Source organism: Rhinatrema bivittatum, chromosome 6 (assembly GCF_901001135.1).
Source record: "Rhinatrema bivittatum chromosome 6, aRhiBiv1.1, whole genome shotgun sequence".
NCBI lineage: Eukaryota > Metazoa > Chordata > Amphibia > Gymnophiona > Rhinatrematidae > Rhinatrema > Rhinatrema bivittatum.
Window position 1 is genome coordinate 4,716,842 of NC_042620.1, and position 14,675 is coordinate 4,731,516.

The 14,675-nt window shown below is 47.7% G+C and overlaps 1 protein-coding gene across 1 annotated transcript in view; it reads right to left on the reverse strand.

Annotated features, from left to right (window-relative positions):
* Positions 1-14,675, reverse strand: part of LOC115093349 (beta-galactosidase-like) — a 207,773-nt gene that overhangs the window by 173,640 nt on the left and 19,458 nt on the right. The window contains exon 2 of the mRNA XM_029604976.1: positions 6,649-6,737. Within this exon, the coding sequence (XP_029460836.1) occupies positions 6,649-6,699 (51 nt within the window). The 5' untranslated portion in view covers positions 6,700-6,737. The remainder of the gene's footprint in view (positions 1-6,648; positions 6,738-14,675) is intronic.

The window sequence follows — 14,675 nt, forward strand, 5'->3', positions numbered from 1 at the left end:
TTCCAAGTCGCCGCTCTGCATATTTCCTGAGGCGACACTTGCGAAGATTCCGCCCACGAGGCGGCATGGGATCGTGTCGAGTGAGCCCGAAGGCCCACAGGAACTGTCTTCCCTTTCAGTATGTACGCCGAAGCAATGGCCTCCTTGAGCCAGCGCGCAATCGTGGTCCGGGAAGCTGCACCACCTCGCTTTGGGCCCGACCACAAAACAAAAAGGTGGTCCGAGACACGGAAAGGGTTCGTTACTTCCAGATAACGGAGCAGAACCCTGCGGACATCCAGTTTCCTCAAATCCTTTGCTCCAGGAACCGAACGCTCCCCTTCCGGAAAAGCGGGAAGCTCAATCGACTGGTTCAGATGAAACACTGATACCACCTTCGGGAGAAAGGAGGGAACCGTCCTTAGGGAAACACCGGAATCTGAGAATCGTAGGAATGGCTCCCTACAAGATAGCGCCTGTAATTCCAAGACTCGTCTCGCCGACGCGATCGCAACGAGAAAAACCCGCTTTAAGAGTAAGATCTTTTAGCGCTGACTGCTTTATGGGCTCAAAAGGCGATGCGCACACAGCGGAAAGTACCCAATTGAGATCCCAGGACGGACAAGGATGACGTAACGGGGGACGCAAATGCTTAGCTCCCCGAAGAAACCGCACAACATCCGGATGATGTGCCAGAGACATACCTTGCACCTTCCCCCTGAGGCAACCAAGCGCCGCTACCTGGACCCTAAGGGTACTACAAGATAGACCTTTCGCAAGCCCCGCCTGAAGAAAAGCAAGGACATCAGACACTGATGGTAACACGGGATTCACCTCACGAGTTCTACACCAGTCCTCAAACACCGCCCAAACCCGAACGTAGGCGAAGGACGTAGAACGCTTCCTAGAACTCAACAAGGTGGCTACCACTGCATCCGAATATCCTTTATTCTTCAAACATTTCCTCTCAAAAGCCATGCCGCGAGACAGAAGTGATCCGCGTCCTCCAAACAGACGGGTCCTTAATGGAGGAGCCCCGCGAAACCGAAGAGGAGGCTCCCTTGCCAGCTGCAGGAGGTCCGCGAACCACGGCCGCCGTGGCCACTCCGGCGCTTCTGTCGAAGGACCTTGCCTATCAGGGGCCAAGGAGGGAACACATACAGGAGCACGTCTGTGGGCCAAGGGAGTACCAGCGCATCTACTCCTTTGGCCCCTCGTTCTCTCCGTCGGCTGAAGAACCGTGGAGCCCTGGCGGTGGCCATCAGGTCCATGTGTGGCGTTCCCCACCTTTTGCAGATGAGGTGATAAGCGACCTCCGCCAGCTCCCACTCTCCCGGATCCAGCCGATGGCGACTGAGAAAATCTGCTTGGACATTGTCTACTCCGGCGATGTGGGACGCTGCGATGTTGCTGAGATTCCGTTCCACCCAGTGCATTAACTGCTGCGTCTGCTCCGTGACAGGCCGGCTCCTCGTACCTCCTTGGCGATTGATGTACGCCACAGTGGTTGCATTGTCTGACAACACTCTGACCGCTTTCCCTCGGATCAACGGGAGGAATGAATGCAGCGCCAATGTGACCGCCCTGGTCTCCAAGCAATTGATGGACCACTGTGACTGAGCCCTGGACCACTGTCCCTGCACCTAGCGTCCCATGCAGACCGCTCCCCAGCCGGATAAACTGGCATCCGTGGTGACCACTGTCCAGTTGGGCATGATCAGGGACACTCCGCATGTCAGATTGTTGGACCTGAGCCACCACTGCAGACTGGACCTCGCCTGATCCGTGAGCGGGAGGTGAAACTCTTCCGACCCCGGCCGCCATCGGGAGAGCAATGCGGATTGCAATGGACGTAGATGAGCGAAAGCCCAGGGAACCAAAGCGAGCGTTGACGCCATCGAACCCAACACCATCAGATAATCGCATACCTGAGGACTCCATAGGGACAATAAACGTCTCACTTGACTCTGAAGCTTGCACATACGCTCCTTGGACAGAAACACCTTGCCTTGCTTCATGTCGAACAGCGCTCCCAGGTACTCCAAGGTCTGGGTGGGAACCAACCGACTCTTGGCGAAATTGACCACCCATCCGAGGGAGCGCAAGAGCTGCAGGACTCTGTCAACCGCCTGTCAGCATTGACTTTCGGATTTGGCCCGGATGAGCCAATCGTCCAAGTAGGGGTGTACCAAAAACCCCTCCCTCCAGAGCTCGGCCGCCACCACCACCATTACCTTCGTGAACGTGCGCGGAGCAGTGGCGAGGCCAAAGGGGAGAGCCCTGAACTGATAGTGTCTGCCCAGGATGCAAAACCGAAGAAAACTCTGATGACACGGCTGAATGCCGATGTGAAGGTACGCTTCCGTGAGGTCCAACGACGCCAGGAATTCGCCCGGTCGGACAGAGGCTATCACCGACCGAATCGTCTCCATTTTGAAGCGTGGAATGCGAAGACACCTGTTGACCCCTTTCATCAGGTCTAGGATGGGTCTGAATGTGCCCTCCTTCTTTGGCACGATGAAGTAAATGAAGTACCGGCCCCGGTGTTGCCCCGGGGGCACGGGCACTATCACGCCCAGGCCTTCCAGCCGCCGAAGCGTATCCCTGACTGCTACTCGCTTGCCTGGCCCCTTGCAAGGGGAAACAAGAAATTTGTCCGCCGGAATCCATGCAAAATCTAAAGCGTAACCTTGACTTATCACGCTGAGGACCCACTGGTCCGTGGTTATTTTGGTCCATTCCCCGTAAAAACGCGCCAACCTGGCTCCTACGCTTGGAACGACCGATGGAACCAGCCGCGGGAAATGGACCCTCCGCGTTTCATTGAGATGCTTTTGGACCCGGTCCCGACGAGGGACCACCTTATCTCCCAAACTTTCTCCCTCGAAAGGACCGAGACCATGACGGCGATCTAGAGGAACCAGATCTGTAAGAGGACTCTGACGATCTCTGCGGCCGCGACTTTCTGGGCCCTCGAAAATGGGACCTATTGGAGAAAGATGTTCGAGCCTGGTGCCTGTCCTCCGGTAGCTTGAAAGCCTTGTTTTCTCCGAGCGACTGCATCAAGTCGCCCAGCTGTTTACCAAACAACAACTTCCCCTTAAACGGGAGCGAGTCAAGATGAGCCTTCGAAGATCCATCCGCCGCCCAATTGCGGAGCCAAAGGAGATGGCGCGCGGAGACCGCCGAGACCATGTCTCTGGCCGAAGTCCACAGGAGGTCATGCATAGCATCCGCGCTGTATGCGATCACCGCCTCCAGATGGTCCGCCTGTGCAGATTCCTCTCTCGAGAGACCTGCATTGGCCTGAAGCACCTGAGCCCAGCGCAAACCAGCCCGCAGAGCAAAGTTACTACAAATAGTCGCGCGGACCCCCAGAGCCGAAGCTTCAAACACCTTTTTAAGTTGGACCTCCAGTTTTCGATCCTGAATATCCTTGAGAGCCGTGGCTCCTGTGACCGGTATTGTGGACCGCTTCGTGACCGCCGACACCGCTGCGTCCACTCTGGGAAAACGAAGGAGTTCCAGCGTGTCATCCGGCAATGGATACAGCTTATCCATAGCCTTACTCACCGTCAGGCCCAATTCCGGGGTTTCCCATTCCTGGAAGAGAATATCGGACACCGAGAAGTGGAACGGGAAAGCCACCGCCGGCCCCGCAAGGCCCAACAGCACCGGGTCCATCTTGGCATCCGTTCGGGACCCCACCGGAGGAGCGTCCACCCCCACCTCCCGAAGGATAGCTGGGATAAGCGGCGCCAGTTCCTCCTTCCTGAACAAGCGCATCACTTTGGGGTCGTCACCTTCCACCGCTGGCGTTCCCTTGCTGGTCCCAGGGTGTACAGTATCCTCTTCGGCGGGACCTCCGGTTCCCCCCGGGGGCCCTACGTCCGGATCCGCATCCACCGACGAGGCCGAATCGGAGTCGGTATCCTGGGGAACCCCCCACAAAGGGCGCCGCTCTCTAGGCGGGTCCGCAGGTCTCCGGAGACCCTCCCCCACTTTCCTCTTCCAGGGTTCTGACCGATCGTCCGAACCCCCTTTAGCCTACGACCTTCCCCTTTTCCTTTTGGATCTTTTGTACTTCAAAATCTTCTGGAGAAGCACTGCAAAATCGGAGGAAAAGGAGGCCTCCGAATCCGAGGAAGCCTCCTCCAGGCTCTGGTCCGTCGGCGAAGCAGCCCCCCCTGGAGGCCCGCTGCTATGGAGAAAGCGCGGGAGGCAAGCAGGCATCTCCCACTGGCGTTCCGGGTGGCTTCCCTCACAGTGTCCAAAATGGCCACCGTTCCCGCGCTAAGCGGAAACGGCTCAGCCCTGCCTTCTTCTTCGGGTCCCTCGCGCAACCGAGATCTATCCATGGTCATCCCCATCTTCAGAAGAGGCTGTCTGAGACTTACTGCGCTACAGCCCATTTTATGTGGCAAAAGATTCTGCTTAGTCAGTCTGCTTCCTTGTTCTCTGCACTGTTGCATTGCAGCTAACTCCAAAGTTGAAAAGGTTCTTGACACGGGATCCAAAAGCCTGTCTCCCTCCCCTACCCCCGGTTGCACGTAGAACATAGCTATCTGGTAGTCCATGTGAATCATTATGTGCTTGCAGATGTTTTCAACATGGTGTCAAATCCCTCGTAAACCAATCTTAAAAGATGGCAGAGGCCCTGATATCCTCTAGGGGGACAGGAGCTGAGAGCTGGCACTGATATCCTCCAGGAGGACAGGAGCTGGCACTGCTGGTGCTGGATGTGAGGGTGAGAGCTGGCACTGATATCCTCCAGGGGGACAGGAGCTGGCACTGCTGGTGCTGGATGTGAGGGTGAGAGCTGGCACTGATATCCTCCAGGGGGACAGGAGCTGGCACTGCTGGTGCTGGATGTGAGGGTGAGAGCTGGCACTTATATCCTCCAGGGGGACAGGAGCTGGCACTGCTGGTGCTGGATGTGAGGGTGAGAGCTGGCACTGATATCCTCCAGGGGGACAGGAGCTGGCACTGCTGGTGCTGGATGTGAGGGTGAGAGCTGGCACTGATATCCTCCAGGGGGACGAGAGCTGGCACTGCTGGTGCTGGATGTGAGGATGAGAGCTGGCACTGATATCCTCCAGGAGGACAGGAGCTGGCACTGCTGGTGCTGGATGTGAGGGTAAGAGCTGGCACTGATATCCTCCAGGGGGACAGGAGCTGGCACTGCTGGTGCTGGATGTGAGGGTGAGAGCTGGCACTGATATCCTCCAGGGGGACAGGAGCTGGCACTGCTGGTGCTGGATGTGAGGGTGAGAGCTGGCACTGATATCCTCCAGGAGGACAGGAGCTGGCACTGCTGGTGCTGGATGTGAGGGTGAGAGCTGGCACTGATATCCTCCAGGAGGACAGGAGCTGGCACTGCTGGTGCTGGATGTGAGGGTGAGAGCTGGCACTGATATCCTCCAGGGAGACAGGAGCTGGCACTGCTGGTGCTGGATGTGAGGGTGAGAGCTGGCACTGATATCCTCCAGGGGGACAGGAGCTGGCACTGCTGGTGCTGGATGTGAGGGTGAGAGCTGGCACTGATATCCTCCAGGAGGACAGGAGCTGGCACTGCTGGTGCTGGATGTGAGGGTGAGAGCTGGTACTGATATCCTCCAGGAGGACAGGAGCTGGCACTGCTGGTGCTGGATGTGAGGGTGAGAGCTGGCACTGATATCCTCCAGGAGGACAGGAGCTGGCACTGCTGGTGCTGGATGTGAGGGTGAGAGCTGGCACTGATATCCTCCAGGAGGACAGGAGCTGGCACTGCTGGTGCTGGATGTGAGGATGAGAGCTGGCACTGATATCCTCCAGGGGGACAGGAGCTGGCACTGCTGGTGCTGGATGTGAGGATGAGAGCTGGCACTGATATCCTCCAGGGGGACAGGAGCTGGCACTGCTGGTGCTGGATGTGAGGAGTGAACACACTGTGCTGGGGTCAAGCTAGGAAAGGGGAGGCACAAACAGTGCTGAAGTTGATCCAGCACATAGTCTTCCTTCTCCTGTCCAACTTCATTACTATGTGGAGCATGTGCCAGTGAAGCGAGGGGGGGAGGGGTGTCACAGTGTCTTGGGGCAAGCCTGCAGAAGAGGGGAGTATGCGCTGAGGCTGGCCGACTACGAGGGGTCACAGTGTGCTGGATCAGGCCAGTGAGGGGATCTGGTAAGAGTGTAGGGGGCACATTAAATAGATCCCATGCTACCAATGCCAATAATAGGAGCGGCGATTCCCTAAGTCTTCTTGATTAGTAGCAGTTTGGGACTTCTCACCCAAGAACTTATCCAAACCTTTCTTAATCCCAGGTACAATAAATGCCCTAACCACATTCTCTGGCAAGGAGTTCCAGAGCTTAGTTGTGCGATCAGTGTAAAAGAATTTCTCTGATTAGTCTTAAATGTGCTACTTGCGAACTTCATGGAGTGCCCCCTAGTCCCTCGATTATCTGAAAATGTTGGTGTGGGGCAGAGGAGGTGGATATGAGTGCTGGCTGGACTGAGGCAAGGGACAGTAGTATCAGTAATACTAGTTCACCCAGAGCAAACTCAGTAAAGACCCGGACTTATAAACTGTTTTATCTGACAGGTGAAGCCACCAAAATGCATATTAGACAAACACATGGACACTTCATAGCACGAGCCCCACTCCCTGAAGCTGAAAGCCTCACTCACCGTGAGTGGCAGCAGCCGAAGCAGCAGCAGGAGATGTAGCTTCCAGCCCATGAGTGCCGCTGGCTCAGCTCTTCTCTCCTGGTCTGCTCCTGTGACAGAGTAAAAACACAGCACGTGACAATGCAGACAAATCCCCTACAAAAAGATGAAAGAAAAGGTTAACAAACTGTAATTCAGACAAACAGTGAAACACCGCTGCTGTAAAAAAAACCAAAAATTCCCGGAACGGACTTCTCTATGCTGACTGTGCAGTGACTACATGGAGGGAATGCAGCGCTGGAAAGCAAGCCACATATGGCTGAAGTTGGTCCAATACAAGGATCTCCTCTACATATCTTTATTTCAAGGTCCCTAAAAACCGCAGAGTCTCAGGCTCGAGAGATTCAAGAGGTCCTCAGCAACAGATGACTGAGACGATGTGAGCCTGTGCCAGATCTGCCCCACTCTTAAAATTGAATATATTAGGGCAAACGCCCCACCATGTTTTTTCAGAATATTTAGCTCATTTCTCTTTCTGAAGCAGCAGAAATTTCAAGCCTTCAGCAAAAGATGTGCCATACCAAAACTGCAGAGGTTGGCATTAGCGTTCTGAACTTGCAGACAGTGCCAACCACACAGAGACTAAAACATTGTAAGGCCAAGACTCAAAACAGCATTTAGCTGGTTAAGTACTCCTTATCCAGGTAGGATCGGCAGGTGTGGGGTATGGGTGTATCAGGGAAGAGTCAAGTTGGCCGAATAAGGTAACTGACTAATATTATTCTGAACTAGCCGGCTGAATTATCCAGCCAACATTGGTCGGGCCATGCGGCTGCCTTAAGTTAGCTAGTTTAACTTTAAGATAGCTGGGTACATTCCGTGGCGCAGCTGCAGTGCTAGTATATTTATCCAGCTAACTAGCACTGCAACTCCTTTTCAAAAGGTTTACACTCCTAACTTTGAGTTAGGTGCCTAAATTGGCCCTTTACAATGCCTTAATTTAAGTCATAGTTTCATAAGACTGAAAAATGGGTGCATACAAGAGCAGAGAAACAAAATTAGTTGCTTAGCAATGCTTTTTAGCACTAGCAAAACGAATCTGAGTTCTCTTGTGGAGGTGTGAGAAAGAAGAAAATATGTTGAAATCTTCTGCTCAGTGTGCAGCAGCAGCAGCCAAGAAAACATATAGAATGCATGGGATTATTAGGAAAGGAATGGAGAATATAACAGAGAATATCATAATGTCTCTGTATCACTCCATGGTGCATCCTCATCTTGTGTTCATATATCATACACAAACAGAATGCTGGGGATTATTAGGAAAGGAATGGAGAATAAAACAGAGAATATCATAATGTCTCTGTATCACTCCATGGTGCATCCTCATCTTGTGTTCATATATCATACACAAACAGAATGCTGGGGATTATTAGGAAAGGAATGGAGAATAAAACAGAGAAGATCATATTGCGCCTCTGTATCACTCCATGGTGCATCCTCATCTTGTGTTCATATATCATACACAAACAGAATGCTGGGGATTATTAGGAAAGGAATGGAGAATAAAACAGAGAATATCATAATGCCTCTGTATCACTCCATGGTGCATCCTCATCTTGTGTTCATATATCATACACAAACAGAATGCACGGGATTATTAGGAAAGGAATGGAGAATAAAACAGAGAATATCATAATGTCTCTGTATCACTCCATGGTGCATCCTCATCTTGTGTTCATATATCATACACAAACAGAATGCTGGGGATTATTAGGAAAGGAATGGAGAATAAAACAGAGAATATCCTAATGCCTCTGTATCACTCCATGGTGCATCCTCATCTTGTGTTCATATATCATACACAAACAGAATGCTGGGGATTATTAGGAAAGGAATGGAGAATAAAACAGAGAATATCACAATGTCTCTGTATCACTCCATGGTGCATCCTCATCTTGTGTCCATATATCATACACAAACAGAATGCTGGGGATTATTAGGAAAGGAAAGGAGAATAAAACAGAGAATATCATAATGTCTCTGTATCACTCCATGGTGCATCCTCATCTTGTGTTCATATATCATACACAAACAGAATGCTGGGGATTATTAGGAAAGGAATGGAGAATAAAACAGAGAATATCATAATGTCTCTGTATCACTCCATGGTGCATCCTCATCTTGTGTTCATATATCATACACACACAGAATGCATGGGATTATTAGGAAAGGAATGGAGAATAAAACAGAGAATATCATAATGCCTCTGTATCACTCCATGGTGCATCCTCATCTTGTGTTCATATATCATACACAAACAGAATGCTGGGGAGTATTAGGAAAGGAATGGAGAATAAAACAGAGAATATCATAATACCTCTGTATCACTCCATGGTGCATCCTCATCTTGTGTTCATATATCATACACAAACAGAATGCTGGGGATTATTAGGAAAGGAATGGAGAATAAAACAGAGAATATCCTAATGCCTCTGTATCACTCCATGGTGCATCCTCATCTTGTGTTCATATATCATACACAAACAGAATGCTGGGGATTATTAGGAAAGGAATGGAGAATAAAAGAGAGAATATCATAATGTCTCTATCACTCCATGGTGTGACCTCATCTTGTGTTCATATATCATACACAAACAGAATGCTGGGGATTATTAGGAAAGGAATGGAGAATAAAACAGAGAATATCATAATGTCTCTGTATCACTCCATGGTGCATCCTCATCTTGTGTTCATATATCATACACACACAGAATGCTGGGGATTATTAGGAAAGGAATGGAGAATAAAACAGAGAATATCATAATGCCTCTGTATCACTCCATGGTGCATCCTCATCTTGTGTTCATATATCATACACAAACAGAATGCTGAGGCTTCTAGGAAAAGTAAAAAGTCATGGGATAGGTGGCGATGTCCTTTCGTGGATTGCAAACTGGCTAAAAGACAGGAAACAGAGAGTAGGATTAAATGGGCAATTTTCTCAGTGGAAGGGAGTGGACAGTGGAGTGCCTCAGGGATCTGTATTGGGACCCTTACTGTTCAATATATTTATAAATGATCTGGAAAGAAATACGACGAGTGAGATAATCAAATTTGCAGATGACACAAAATTGTGCAGAGTAGTTAAATCACAAGCAGATTGTGATAAATTGCAGGAAGACCTTGTGAGACTGGAAAATTGGGCATCCAAATGGCAGATGAAATTTAATGTGGATAAGTGCAAGGTGATGCATATAGGGAAAAATAACCCATGCTATAGTTACACGATGTTGGGTTCCATATTAGGTGCTACAACCCAAGAAAGAGATCTAGGTGTCATAGTGGATAACACATTGAAATCGTCGGTTCAGTGTGCTGCGGCAGTCAAAAAAGCAAACAGAATGTTGGGAATTATTAGAAAAGGAATGATGAATAAAACAGAAAATGTCATAATGCCTCTGTATCGCTCCATGGTGAGACCGCACCTTGAATACTGTGTACAATTCTGGTCGCCGCATCTCAAAAAAGATATAATTGCGATGGAGAAGGTACAGAGAAGGGCTACCAAAATGATAAGGGGAATGGAACAACTCCCCTATGAGGAAAGACTAAAGAGGTTAGGACTTTTCAGCTTGGAGAAGAGACGACTGAGGGGGGATATGATAGAGGTGTTTAAAATCATGAGAGGTCTAGAACGGGTAGATGTGAATCGGTTATTTACTCTTTCGGATAGTAGAAGGACTAGGGGACACTCCATGAAGTTACATGGGGCACATTTAAAACTAATCGGAGAAAGTTCTTTTTTACTCAACGCACAATTAAACTCTGGAATTTGTTGCCAGAGAATGTGGTTCGTGCAGTTAGTATAGCTGTGTTTAAAAAAGGATTGGATAAGTTCTTGGAGGAGAAGTCCATTACCTGCTATTAAGTTCACTTAGAGAATAGCCATTGCCATTAGCAATGGTTACATGGAATAGACTTAGTTTTTGGGTACTTGCCAGGTTCTTATGGCCTGGATTGGCCACTGTTGGAAACAGGATGCTGGGCTTGATGGACCCTTGGTCTGACCCAGTATGGCATTTTCTTATGTTCTTATGTTCTTATGATTATTAGGAAAGGAATGGAGAATAAAACAGAGAATATCATAATGCCTCTGTATCACTCCATGGTGCATCCTCATCTTGTGTTCATATATCATACACACACAGAATGCTGGGGATTATTAGGAAAGGAATGGAGAATAAAACAGAGAATATCATAATGCCTCTGTATCACTCCATGTGAGACCTCATCTTGTGTTCATATATCATACACACACAGAATGCTGGGGATTATTAGGAAAGGAATGGAGAATATAACAGAGAATATCATAATGTCTCTGTATCACTCCATGGTGCGACCTCATCTTGTGTTCATATATCATACACAAACAGAATGCTGGGGATTATTAGGAAAGGAATGGAGAATAAAACAGAGAATATCATAATGTCTCTGTATCACTCCATGGTGTGACCTCATATTGTGTTCATATATCATACACAAACAGAATGCTGGGGATTATTAGGAAAGGAATGGAGAATATAACAGAGAATATCATAATGTCTCTGTATCACTCCATGGTGCGACCTCATCTTGTGTTCATATATCATACACAAACAGAATGCTGGGGATTATTAGGAAAGGAATGGAGAATAAAACAGAGAATATCATAATGCCTCTGTATCACTCCATGGTGCATCCTCATCTTGTGTTCGTATATCATACACAAACAGAATGCTGGGGATTATTAGGAAAGGAATGGAGAATAAAACAGAGAATATCATAATGTCTCTGTATCACTCCATGGTGCATCCTCATCTTGTGTTCATATATCATACACAAACAGAATGCTGGGGATTATTAGGAAAGGAATGGAGAATAAAACAGAGAATATCATAATGTCTCTGTATCACTCCATGGTGCAAGCTCATCTTGAGTATTGTGTGCAGTTCTGGTCACCACATCTCAAGAAAGATAGAGCAGAATTAGAAAAGGTATAGAGAAGGGCAACCAAAGTGAAAAAGGGGATGGAGTGATTCTCCTATGAGGAAAGGCTGAAGAGGTTAGGACTCTTCAGCATGGAGAAAGAGACTGTTGAGGGGGGATTATGATAGAGGTCTATAAAATAATGAGTGGAATGGAATAAGTAAATGTTAATCAGTTGTTTACTCTTTCAAAAAGAAGAAAGAGCAGGGGACACACAATGAAGTTACTGGGTAATACATTTAAAACTAATAAAAGAAAATATTTTTTTACTCAATGCATAATTAAGCTCTGGAATTCGTTGCAAGAGGATGTGGTGAAAGCTGTTAGTGTAGCTGTGTTTAAAAAAAGATTTGGACAAAGTTTCTGGAGGAAAAGCCCATAAACCATTATTAAGATGGAGTTGCAGAAATCCACTGCTTATTCCTGGGATAAGCAGCTTGGAATCTCTCTACCCCTTGGGATCCTGTCAGGGACTTGTGACCTGGCTTGGCCTCTGTTGGAAACAGGAGACTGGGCTTGATGGACCTTTAGTCTGACCCAGGGAACTTGGGAAAGGTAGCCTGCAGCCAGTTTATTCGCGTACGTGAAGACAAAAGGAAGAGTTTTGAATGTTATCCTGCTTTCAGCTGGGAGGCAGTGCAGTTGATGTATTGAATTTAAGTGGGCATGCTCTTATTTTGTGGGAGCTGAAGGTGCTTCATGCCATTGAGAGAGAGTTGCAGTAGTTCATTCTGCTGGTAATTAATACATGAATCACAATGGCAAGATCGTGTTGCTCCAGGTAGTTGCGCAGTTGTGGATCTGGCACATTTGCATGAAAGAGGTTCTTCCCTGTCCCACTATGCACTTAATTTTAGCCACATTTAGGAGAGGAATCACAGGGAACATATTTTGGGAAGAATAAAAAAAAAAAATAACTAGGCCGATATTCCAAGAAATCTGAGCTCCTAAATTTAGAGACCCAATGTAGATGCTTAGTATTGAAAATCTCTGCCACCATTGCCACCGACTTTTAGGGATCTCGAGTTAGGGATTCTGCCCTAGTAAACTTTCAGAAATAACTGTTTTAGGCTCCTAACTCCCAACATTATTTATGTTAAAAAAGTATAGTATGCCTATAATAAGAATTTAAGCTAAGCAGATTCCATAGTCAACCTAAAACAACTGTAGAACAGACAAAATGCAAAACATAAAATTAGGACTTTAATCCCTTTGATAATTCATTCCCCACAGAAAAAGCAGTGCAAACATCTGCCAGGGTTTTGCACCCATGGCAAGTTTCAAAGTGAAAGTATGCACGTACCCACAGACGGTGGGAAAATGTACCCCCAAAATTAATTTTATATATTTAAAAGTATTTGTGGCTCTTCCCTCCAGAAAGGTTTGGGGAAGGGTACAACACCACAAAATATCTTCGTGTTACCAGGATGACACGATGAGGTGCAATCAAACTGGAAAAAGGCCAAAACTAGAGGATTAGTACCGGCAGCAGATGAGGCGGCCTTCTCTGCAGCTATGGACCAGATCCCATACTGAAGACATTTTATCAAAATGTTTATGATGTCATTTACAATAAGGGACCAAGTGTGAGTCTTAAGAACGGTCCCCTCTGTCTGCAGCAGCTCCAGGGAAGATTTGGTCGCAACTCTGTAAACATGTACAGAGACTTGCACACAGCTTTCAACCACTTGAGATGCACAAAATGCCAAACTGTATGAACATTTTTGAATTCCTGAATTTTTTTCTTCAAAGAGTCAAATAGTTTTCCATCCTTTGTTTTGAGGATTAGGCTAATTTCGTCTTTGTTCTGCTGATTTCATTATGTCTTTCCTGTCTGTCAGTGACAAGTCTTACACAAAAACATAGAACATGATGGCAGACGAGGATGATTAGGTCCATCGGTCTGCTCAATTTCCTTTCTTTTACAGTAGCATAGACACCAATTGATCTCACTTCTTTGCAGCTTGAGATCCTGTGTGCTTATCCTAGGCTCTCCTGTCTCCATCCACTGAAAGAATGTTCCATGATTTCAACCTCTCTGTGAAGAAATATTTTCTGAAGTTCTCCTCAGATCATGACCTCTTGTTCTAAAACATTCTAACCACTGGAACAAATTCACTTCTTGGGTGTTATTTATACCTTTGAGGTACCTGAATGTATAAATAACATTAATAGCACATTTGCTTACCATAAATAGTGTTCTCAATAGACAACAGGATGAATTAGCAAGGAAAATAAAGCATTCTGGAGAAAACCTAAGATTTTTGTGCGAGGGTCCTTGTCCTCACAGACATTACTCTAAGTGCCTCACCCAGCTTCTCCAGGCTCAGGTAGAGAGTCTAAGGGGGATTCCCACTGAATGCTCCTTGGATACTAGAGGAGAGAGGACACTAATCCAGGACTTCAACAATGAGGGGGGTCAACTGAGGGGTTCTTGGTTGTCTAGGAGGGATGTGTTCCTAGTGAACATTTCGACTGACTGGACGCCACGACAAGCGAGCGCCAAGGACTAGAACCATGTCGCAGGGGTTCAGGTCAGGAATAACTAGGAATGCTCCTTGCAGGAATAAATCTTATATCACGGAAAGGAGAGGAGAAGCTGAAGAGTGCAAGAGAGATAAAGAAAGTCTTCATTGACCTGCTACTTGGTCTAAGGGTTGATGTGCCCTCTGGCTTGGTGCTGGAGGTGGAAGATCCTCTTCAGAGACCAGAATAGAGCCTTTACATATATCCTCTGGACTTTGTAAAATTTATCCTGGGGGACAGTTAGAAATTAAATGGAACCAAGGAGCAAATCGGATCTGGCGTGACCAGAACTAGGCCTTGTTCTAGTAACCTTGATAGGGACACTGCCCTGGAAACTGAGGGAAGTAAGTGAAAACTATCTCCTTCTGCCCTTGAAAATCTTCCTGGATGGTACTGGTGATTTTGAAAAGAGTTGCATCAGGAGCACTGTGGTCTGGTGCATCAATGATACAGAAGCTTGCTCCAACAAACAAGATATCAAGGGAGGAAGCATCAAT